The 11,298-nt window shown below is 42.3% G+C and overlaps 1 protein-coding gene across 2 annotated transcripts in view; it reads left to right on the top strand.

Annotated features, from left to right (window-relative positions):
- The first annotated feature begins 4,057 nt into the window (after nt 1-4,057).
- The window catches only part of NFE2L2 (NFE2 like bZIP transcription factor 2), a 166,148-nt gene continuing 158,907 nt past the window's right edge, over nt 4,058-11,298 (top strand). The window contains exon 1 of one of the 2 annotated variants that reach the window (XM_069225419.1): nt 4,058-4,283. In XM_069225419.1, the coding sequence (XP_069081520.1) occupies nt 4,242-4,283 (42 nt within the window). In that variant the 5' untranslated portion in view covers nt 4,058-4,241. The remainder of the gene's footprint in view (nt 4,284-11,298) is intronic. The other variant, XM_069225420.1, reaches the window with a different exon arrangement.

The raw sequence follows: 11,298 nt of genomic DNA, 5'->3' as shown, positions 1-11,298 counted from the left end.
AGAGGTGATAGAAGAAACAAGCTTGCACCCCAGGGGTTTTGTGAATCCCATCTTTTTGGTAGACAAAAAGGGAGGCGGTTCGAGGTTGGTTCTCAATTTGAAAGAATTCAATCAGTGGACCCTTTACCGGCATTTCAGAATGGAAGGGATCCATTTACTTCGAGACATCCTTCGGACAGGAGATTGGATGGTCCGTTTGGACCTGAAAGATGCTTACCTGTCCATTCCTATCTTTCCTCCTCACAGACGCTTTCTGTAATCCCGCTGGGAGGGAAAGATATTCGAATTCAAGGTTCTCCCTTTTGGTCTGTTGTCGGCTCTGTGGTGCTTCACGAAGTTGATGAGACAGGTGGTGGAATACCTGAGAACCAGGGGTGTTCGTCTGATCATTTATTTAGACGACATCATAATAATGTCTCAGTGCCCTCAAAGGATCATACTACACCTGGAGTGGGCAATATCTTTTCTTCAGGATCTGGGTTTTGTTATCAATGTCAAGAAATCCATCCTGATTCCGTCTCAGTCGATAGAGTTCCTAGGTTTCTTGGTGGACTTCCCTTCCGCTCAATTGATTCTTCCTCAAGTGAAGGTGAGGAGGATCAAGAGAGAATTGAGACTAGCATTGTCCAAAATGACTGTATCCTTGAGATTCCTAGCTCATATAGTGGGACTACTAGCGTCTTCTATACAGGTGATTTTTCCAGGCCCTCTGCATTACAGATCCCTCCAACGTCTGAAGATCTTGCACTTGAACAAAGGTTTGTCCTACTCCCAATTGGTTCCTCTCTCGGAAGATGCGAGAATCGAGATTTCTTGGTGGTTAAATCACATGGAGGCTTGGAACGGCAGAGCCATTTTTCCATGTTCCCCAGACCTGACCATAGAGGGTGATGCCAGCCGTTTGGGGTTGGGGTGCTCATTGCGGCCCACTGTCCACCAGGGGCCGTTGGTCTCAGGAAGAACTTTCGATGCATATCAACTGCCTGGAACTTCTAGCGGGTTCTTTTGCTATCCGCAGTCTTTCTGCGGGCATGGCGAAATGTTGCATCCTTCTCCGGATGGACAATGTGTCAGCAGTTCGATATGTGAACAAACTGGGGGGAACCCGGTCTTGGATCTTGACGAGATCGCCAAAGACTTTTGCCATTACTGTATCCAAAACAATATTTCTGTGACAGCGGAGTACCTTCCGGGTCAAAAGAATGTAATAGCGGACTGGCACTCTAGCCATCTGAGGGATGCCAGCGATTGGAGATTGCATCCTCGAGTCTTCAGAACGGTCATGCGGATTTGGGGACCTTGCTCAGTAGACCTCTTCGCATCCAGGCTGAACACGCAACTTCCGACATATTTCAGTTGGTGCCCGGATCCGGGAGCAAAGGCGACAGACGCCTTCCTCCAGGACTGGTCTACCTTCCTCGCTTTTGCCTTTCCCCTCTTTGAAATGATTCCCAGGGTCCTAGCACATCTTCAGAGACAAGAGGCGGAAATGGTGCCGATTGCCCCCTTTTGGAGAGCACAACCATGGTTTCCAATCATTATGGAATTGGCCTGCGCTCCTCCTTACATCTTACCTTGGTCTTGGAATTCCTCCTGGACCCGGGGAAATCCCCTCATCCCTTGATCTTATCAGGCCAACTGTTGCTCCTGACCTGGCGTCTTTCAGGCCAAATTGGAACCTCCCAGGCCTTTCGAGCGAAGCTCAGGAATTTATCAACCAGTCCTGGGCTCCCAACACTTATAAACGTTATTCCTCAGCCTGGATACGCTGGTGTAGCTGGTGTTCTTCACAGGGTTCAGATCCCCTTACTGCCGATTGCACCTTGATTTTGAATTTTCTAGCTTCACTTGCCGCCTCTGGAATGGCTTATAGCTCGATCAACAATTTCCGCTCCGCCATTTCGTCTGGCCATGTGTTTGTCAAGGGTAGGCCTATCAGTCAATTGCCTATGGTTTGTAAACTGGTAGGGGCATTAGAATGTTGAAACCGCCTCTTACCAAATACTCAGATCTATGGGATGTTAATATTGTTCAGCAGTTTTTAATTTCCTAGCCTTCCAACAAATATCTCTCCAGGAAACAATTGTCAGCTAAACTTACCTTTTTACTTTGTCTTGTATCTTGTAAGTGAGTATCTGATGTTAAAGCTCTGGATTTGGCAGGAAGAAGATTTTCTCCGGAAGGTGTTTCTTTTACCATATCCAGAAGAACAAAATGCAATACCAGGGTAGTATCCTATCCAGCATTTCCTGATAACAAAAAACTCTGCGTTGTACAATGTCTGAAGGATTATGAGGTGAGTATGGCCGAATTTCGTGCTAATATGACAGGTCAACTGCTTACTTCTCTTCAAAAGCCTTTTCGCCCGGTTACTTCAGCAACACTGGCCAGATGGGTGAGGTGGCTTTTAGCCGAGGCAGGCATGGATGTCTCCAAATTTGGTGCTCACTCTGTGATGGGTGCTATGGCATCAAAATCCTTTGCCTTAGGTTCTCGACTTGAGGACATATTAAATGCAGCAGATTGGTCATCTGATTCCACGTTTAAGAAGTTTTATTACAAACCTATTCTTGATGTCTCCTCTGTGGTAATGGCTAAACTTTAAACTAGCATAATCAGAGCCTCCGGTCCTGACATAGAATATAAAGTTTTCTAGCTATCGCGTCTAGAATTTTCAATTCTATTAAGGACATGGAGGCGATTATCCCTCCCTTGATAGAAAGTTCATTAATAAAAAAATACTGAAAATATTCTACATGTGTTATTCTTGTATTTTCCCACCCTGAATTTTTACAGTGTATGATATGTATAAAAAAGAAATAATTTTTATATCCCAAATACGTTGTGTTGTGATTTAACATTATTTTACTACTCAAGGCAGTATTTATGGCTATGTATTTTATTCTTATCTTAGGTCAAAAAGAAAAGTAATTTCCTATCTTCGTTGGAATCTCCCTGGGGACCCGTTTTTCTACACTCTGTTGCTATCTGCTTCGTCCTGGTTGGATGTCCCGTTGATTTCTGGACCTGAGGTTTTCGTTTATTGACTTTTGGGCATCAGTGAATTAACTGTGTCTATTTGCAAAGAAAGAGGAAGAGACTCTGAGCCACGAGGGTTTTATAGAGCTGGTCTCTATGGTTATAGTGTTATCATATTGGGTTCACGGGATTTATAGTTTTTGTATACTAAATCGTTCCTATTGGCTGCTGAGTTATTAAAAGTATGCAAAGAGAAGCATAATCCTCGCCTCTGTCCTTAATAGAATTGAAAATTCTAGACGCAATAGCTAGAACATTTTATAGTGTTTTACAATATAGTAAGTTGCACCCTTGCCCGCTATCCGCTCCCTCTTTGAAACACATTTGTAAACAATATCTGCACCAGGACACCTGTATTTTACCACCACCTTCACTATTTAACGAAATGTTGAGATCCAAAGAAAATCAGATGTTCTCTATGTGCCAAAAGTCAGAGTGCTTCTAAAACCGGAAAAGTGAATGCCGTAACTGAGTGCTAAACCTTTAAAGAAGAGAAGCCCCTGCATCAGATGTTTAGCTAGGTCATAGTTCGAGATAATTGGTAACATATTGTATTATCATTAGCACAAGGCTTTGAAGCCCTATATGGCAATTTAGTAGCAAGTCAGGCAACTTCCCATACCCCTACAATGCCACTCCACTCCCTATCACTCAATGCCAGATTTTACCAAGGAGAGACCTATTGGCTTTACCAATGCTCATTCTTCAGTCAAAGCATACCAGCGTGCTCTATCTATGGCTTCGCTGAAAGCTCCCCAAAGAAGTCTTCCATTCTTCAGGCTCACATGACGCACGCACCACCACAACATAGAACAAATCCCAACGAAGCATGGCAGCAGCGATCTGTTCTGAAAGGAGCAGGCGCTCCTCCTTAACAGCAGGGTATTTAATGACTGGCACGTGTCCAGCTCCCGCCCCGTTCTCGTGACGTCAGTACTGTCACTACTGTCAGGCGCCTGACCCAGCTTGCCCCGCCCTTTCAACGGGTCAGAAGTCATCACGTTCCACCTGATTGGATGACAGTCTGAATGGGCGGGGTCCGTAGCGGCGACCCATTTCCCTTCTGCTCTCAATTCGGGACATAGAGTCGGTATATCGGTGCGTTTAAATCGTACGACCTGCTTGTTTTAAAGACTCGCCTTGTTACAGAACCGTGTGTCTGTTATTTAGAATACATCAAGATTCATCTTCCGGAGTTAAATATGATGTCGCTCGAGCACCCGCTGAGCCAGCCCACTCAACAGGTAAGAAAGGGGGTGTGACCTTGGATCTGGGACTTACTCCCTGCCCGGGGTTGGCTAGCATGGGAATGGTTGGTAAACGTCTAAACTTTTCGATAAATATACCATCCTTGGGTAAAAGGTGATCGTCCTCTTAATCCTTCCCCTTTCCAGGAGTGCGCGTGACTGACCCTTTCACTTCCGCTTGCGCATCTCAGGCTAAAGGAACTTTCAGCCCTGGTTTTGACGAGGGATCGAAGATCAGGCAAACCGATCTGTCACGAAGACCTTCCTACTCACCTACCGAAATTATTAGTCTAGCCCTCTAACGTCGCCCCCCTTCCCCCCCTCCCTGTCCGATCCTGCCGAGTCACCTGGAGTTGGAAGGCCTTACGTGTAGTCCCACCGCCCGCGGTCTATCCCGCATTTGCAGAGCCCGAGCTTCTCGTTACTTAGGATTTAACCCAACACATGAGTAATATATGTGATCATTTTAAATATGTATTATTTGCAGTTAATTACAGTTGGCATGTCGTTGTTTAAAATTCTGTTATAAAGAGAACTGTTGTTATGGTCAAATTCATGAGGAGTGTATGAGTGTCATATGTCACACAACAGCACAGGCAATAGTTTATATGTACAATATGTGCAGAATAGGGCATATGCAAACATTTAATCTGTGCATAGACACTATCTAGACATGAGAGCTCAATGAGTTGTTGGCAGCGCTCAGTCCAGCATTTGCCCGGAGGCCTATAAACAAGTTGCACGTCGCTAGACACGTTGGATTTCATCTCCCTTCATGGGTTGACCACTGCGGCCTTGGTCCCCAGGCTCATGTCGGGATTTTAAACTTGCCATTACCACTTCGTATTGTGTTAGTCTGAGATAGAAGTGGACGCAGTCCATGTACAGATACTCGCATCTAAAACGGGCCCCATTGAGCTCTTCGGTTACTTGTGTACTTATGCACCCTTTGTGCTTTATGTGCGTAAAGGTTGCAAGTGTTTATATCCTGAAGCTTTGCTATGCCGTTCGCTCATCCAGTCATGATAACTGTTGCCTATTGTTGATGATGAGGCAATCGGCAATAATCTTATAGTACCTTGATGCCATAGATAGATGTAATAGTATTGAACGACCGCCATCCTAAATTATGGATAAAAAAACATGTTAAATGTTGAATGCAATATGAATTGGTATTCTCACATATATTATGTTATAGCATTTCTATTGTGCTTACAAACTCTGTGGAGTGCTGAAGCGCTTACCGTTATGGATAGTGCACTACACCCTCTGTATTTGTAATAAACCTAGCTAAAAAATCAGTGGAGCTCTGTCTATGTGTCCAACACATGCATACAGTCAAGTGATAAGAGAGAGAGTTTTTTAATGGATTCTTACTGCACTGTGATGTAGTGTTTTTTTAAAGAGTTGCGCTGTCAATTTTTTGCGGTCAGTGTGACAAGTTGGGACCCGTAGTGAGGGCTATGATAAAGTTATGTGGTGAGAAGCAGTTTGTGCTAGATTTCTTTGGTCTTGGCTGGCCTGTCGGGTTTGTACTGAGTGGTCAGCTATGAGGGGTGGTATAACCTTTATATATGCCATCCATTTGGCAGAAAGGATAAACGGGTCCTTTCATGCAGCTTATGCTTGATGATTTGGGATCAGATAGTGAATTGGTGTATGTATATGTGGTGACATGAGTTATATTAAATTAATACTGGGAAGACCGCCATAAGGACTAGAGTTGGGTCTTCCGTCTTGTAGTTAGATTTAGGGTAGATATTTTTATGATGTCCGTGAAGTGGGGATATAGTTAGAGACCTCATGTCATTATGCAGGTTGTGGGTCTTTAGGTGCAGAGTGGTATACGTACTTGCAGTACTGATTAGAGAGGCATTTCTTATGATTTGGTTGGCATAGTTATTACATCTAATTTCGATGTTGAGGTCATTGCAAGGTTATGTAGGGTTAATTTTCCCCAGTCTAGTATGGGCACCTGTGTCTTCTTGGCTTAGTCTGCCAATTGAGATTGTTCCATAGTAAGTACTGTGTTTATACTGGTAGGAGGGTTATGGTTCTGGGGTTTATCCCTGGATTAGCAGTTGATGTAATTATTTTGGGAACATCCATGTTTCATCTCTTTTCAGAACAGTAAACGCTTCTGGATGCTGGGAAGCTATTTTTGCTTATTGCTGTCTTTGTAATTACCATAATAGTGACAAACATCCTAAAAGACCAGTAGTTTGCTGTATCTAGCCACGGGCTTAATTCACAGTGGTTCACTCAGACTTTCCTTCCTTTTGAGGGTGAGAAAATACGTTCCTTTAGTGGGTGTAACGTTGGCGACAGTTATTTTAAGAGTTACTAATCTGGACTTCTTTGATAACACGTTTTGTATCAGGTGTGACCAGAAAGGCCAGAACCATGCCAATTGTGCAGAAAGAATAACCATTGGCAAATGTAAATGATTGCCATAATACTTTTTAATGTATTTTTTTTTTTTTTAAAGGAACTTAGAACATTTCTAAAAATTAAAAAGTAAATTAACACATAACATCTACTGATCATGATTCATAGTTACCCAATTAATAGTTGCCTGGTCAAAATCAAAGTATAAGTGTTAGCAAGCATTTGCAATGCAGTGGGCTCACCTCTGCTCGAGTTAGATATATTTGCATTGTAAATTCCTAACTGAACTTTTCTTGCCACATAATTTGAAAAGTAAAAGTAAAACTGTTGTCATAAGGGAGCCGATTCAAAACCCCATGGCTGCCGTGAGCATGAGCGTGAAGGAGAGACACAAAAGGAAAAATACGTTTGCTCACAGTCAACCATATTGGCAAAAGTGCAATTATCCATGTAACTGGGTCGATGGCCAAAGAGGTAACAAAACTGCTGCAAGGAGGGACAAACATAAAGCATTTACCAAAGATAACAAAGGAGTTTTGAAAGGCAAACCCATAAACGAGTGATAGTGATGGGTGTGCGGTAGGCGTGGTTAAAAGCCCACAGAGAGATTACAACAGGCCAGAGTGCTTGCGCGCTCGACCTAAAAACTCTACAGTTCAGTGTCCTTATCTTTAATGCACCTCAAAAAACTGATTTTCACCATCTGTTTAGCATTCATAAGTCTGGTAAATCCTCTTGGGTATGTGGACAGTTTTATGTTATGCATACAGATGTCCCCAAAACAAGGACTCACAAATACAATTTTTTAGATGAAAAAAGGGATACACAAATATGTTTTTACTGACATAACTGGAATTGCACAAGGAAAAAAAGAAATCAGGAAGGAATGTCAAGCTCATGTACAAATCAATTATGAATCTGTCCATTCCGGTACGCAAGTTGGACAAACAGATTCGTTGTCAGTACTATTTATTTATTGTTGAGGATGCTACTATATACCTCCAGGATGTGTGTTTGTCACTGTGCTTAAACATCTGCAGTCATTCGTTGTGTTCGTGATCCATGTACACTTTGCCGTTTTCAAGAAAAAGCAGATTGTATTTTCAAATCCTCTGCTACTTTGTGCCTTTTTTAGCGAGGTGGGCACGGTTAAAGTAAAGGTATTGCTCTTGATAGCACGTTTATGAACAAAAAATGTAACTAAGTTCTAAAAAACAAAATAAAAAGAAGGCCCTCATTACAAATTGGACACATATGGTATATACCATTACTCCGAGTGCAGACCTTCCTCATCTCAGATCTGGATTCCCTTCCACCCCTGGTCCCATCCTGATTTTTGGTTCTTTTGGGCTTGGACACGGCAGTATGTGGTTAGGTGGGGCTTCTATTGTATGGCATGCAGAGATAGGGTGGCCATATTAGAGGTATTTGTGTGGCTTGTTAAGGTAAGAAAGTTATATGGGAGCAGAGGCCTGCTCATGCAGTGAGGACTGGGCGAGGGAGACATACGAGGAGGTAACGAGTCCCTAGAATTGTCCCACAACCCGTAATTCGATCCCTGTGGAAATCCGTGTGAGTACAGGGCTTCGAATTTATCCCTAACCTTTAATGAGGGCCAAAGTGTTTATTGGAGACTGGGTTGTATCCCAGCATGAAGCAGTGCTTTTTGGAGCGTAGCTACGTTCTTGCCGCTTTAAGACCCTGTAGCAGGACCCGGCAGTTTTGCAAGGAATTGCTTCCCCATTGCGTGAGAAGGCCAGTCACGCCTCCTCGTTCCTGGCTCTCGTAGCTGCTTGCGCAACGTTTCCCCGGCAGGCAGCCAGTCTCTTGCTTCCTGCCGCCCAGCGCTCCGACATGCGAATGTAAACACTCACAGAAAGCGTGAAGGTCAAAACACACGGGCAATCATATGAACCTCTCTGCATGTGTAACGAAAATAGTGTTTGACGGAGACTGTCGAACAAAAATGTGTAAACAAACCTCTTTTGGGATTTTTCATTGTTTTATAACACCTAGGTATAATGTATGTATATAATATAATGCAGCATCCTCAGTCAACAATTTCATTCATCACAGCAGCGTCAGGTTTAGGATATAACGTTCTAGGATTACGTTCTTTTTGTGTCCGCAGAAAATATGGAAAAAAGGCCATTGAATGCAGTTAATTTTAACAGATTGTTCAGAATAATTGTACCGGAAGCTACATAAACAGCCCGGATTAATTGTACAGGGATAAAGAGACAGTTGTCAACTTTACACCCACATGACATGAAAGCCATAGCTCTTTGAATCAAATGGGCCTTCTCTCGGTAAAAAATGTATGTTATCTGTGGACTCTTCACAATCTCTAACTTAAAAACTTAAGGAGGGTCTTTTTGCTAGACTTTATAAGACCAAGCAGTGTAACTGGATGTATACCAAGCTTTGCAGGAATAAAGCATGTTCATTAATAAGCGGTTCTGTCATTCAGCGCTCTGATTCACATCTCTAGCCTCGGGCCTACTGACCTTTCACGTATTTAACAGACACAATAGCACTTCAGTTGACTGACTGGCAGGTGTGGTCTGGTCTGCCTTTTGTACGGAGTCAATATCATGTTTGGAAGTCTCTTGTTGGCAGTTAGTCAACAAGTGGTGCAGGATTGTGGATGTTTAGTTTGTACAGAGGTTGGCCTATGTCTTTGCAATATGTAAGCTTGCTTGTTTGGTACTTGTTCGGGTGCTAGGTATAGGTTAGCGTGTGGCCAACAGATTTTCTGAAAATCAACTTCCAAATAAAAAAATCTTTAAATAAAGTGTGACCTTTGAACAATACAAATATGTTGTCTCCTTGTCACAGAGTTCACACTTTAGTGAATTTAAAGGGTGAGAATGTAGTAGCATATGAAGGAATGCTTTAATAGACCACTGGTTAAAAATCTGATGTGTTAATGTTTCTGATGACCATTTCAAGACAAAGGTTTTCAAATATATGTTCATGTTAAATGGACTGGCTTTGGAATGCCAAGGCTGTGTAGTTTTGATTCCACCCCATGCCTCTTTCTTCCACACTTTCTCTTTATCTCCCTCTTGCCGTATCTGGTTGATCACTGCTTTTACACTTTGTCACAGTTTTCCCCATCTTCCTCTTCCACTTTTTCTCCTTTTCTGTCTTTACCTCTCTTGCTCGGGGTAATAAGTCTGGTGATTAAAAATAAGTCTGAAGCTGAGCACATTGGCTGTTGAGACACCCTTACTGTCAGTAGCGGGTAGTGTGTTCCTCTGGGCACAGTAATTAGTGGGAACCATCTGTCTAAGCCCCAAACAGCACAGTTTATTTTGTCTAAAATCACTTGACGTTTTGGTAGGTACAAGCGGTGAGAGCAGTTTGTGGGACTAAATAACACTTGAGGAGAACTTTGAGAGTCCCCAGAAGTCTTTATTTACGTTGATTCCAGGGAATTTTGGCCTGGGCTGGACCTTGGGATTTTTTTGTAATACTGACCTCATCTTCCACCAAAACTGTGTTTGGTGCGGTTCTCCCCACAGATTATTTTTAAATTGTCGAAAATCTATTTTACAGCTCCATTTTATAATTATATATGGTAAAAACATATATTTTTTAGGATTGCAGTTCCCAAGAGCAAGGTATGAAAAATGAATTCCTCTATATCAGCAACTCATACATTTGTTGAAGAGAAAATAACGTACCTGTCCTCCAGGCCTTCTGTTACCAATCTTGGGCCCCGTGACTTTCTCTTCATAACGTGGAGAAGGTTGACCTATTTACTGTGTGTATGTATGCTCCTCTTCGTCACCCTAATTACATTAATAAAGTAGAGCAGTGAAGAGAGGGCGGGGAAGAAGAGGCACAAGAGAGCGTGAAACAAGTGCATTTTACTTGTAGGTCATTTATGTAGAGTTCATGGCGTGTTATACCTACTTAAACTGTTTCTGTAGGCCAGTGATTTTTAACCTTTGGTCCGGGAACACGTAGGGGTCTGTGACATATACTTGTAGGGGCATCGACTGCTTAGAACATTAAATAATATTAACCGATTTAAAAAAATGTGAAATGTAACATTTGAAAAAGTTCAGCAAATGTAAAGGAATTTGGAATTGGAAGCTAAGGAAATTAAGTTTGTATCCTGAGATTGACTCATGGGAGCAGCCCAGTGCATTTGTGAATTACATAAAATATATCACCATTTGTGTATTTATTTGATGAATGCTTGTTTCTGTATTTATGTCTATTGTTTTGTGGTTAAAATCATTAAAATTGCTTAGGCCGGCTTCGCGCCTGCCAGCTATGACTCAGTAAGGGCCCCTGGATTCCAGTAATGCTTAAGTGACGGCCCACAGAAGTCAAAAAGTTAAGAACCACTGCTTTAGGTATTGATTGCTGAATAAATTGTAAGGCATATTGTTTGTCTCATTTCAGCGTACAGAAGTGATTTATTTGCTGTGTATCCGCTGGGTATCTTCGTGTCTTTTACATATTATCTTTTGCACTCTGTAAACTGTGTGAAGGATATTTGTACATCTGATATGGAAAACCATCTCCACATAGATATTGACTTGCTATTTATAGAAAAAAAACATGCAGGGATTAAGCTGCTAAATAAATCGTAGTTCTTCTCTGAGAT

This window comes from Pleurodeles waltl, chromosome 3_1 (assembly GCF_031143425.1).
Source record: "Pleurodeles waltl isolate 20211129_DDA chromosome 3_1, aPleWal1.hap1.20221129, whole genome shotgun sequence".
Classification (NCBI taxonomy): domain Eukaryota; kingdom Metazoa; phylum Chordata; class Amphibia; order Caudata; family Salamandridae; genus Pleurodeles; species Pleurodeles waltl.
This window is presented reverse-complemented; position numbering and strand designations above follow the sequence as displayed.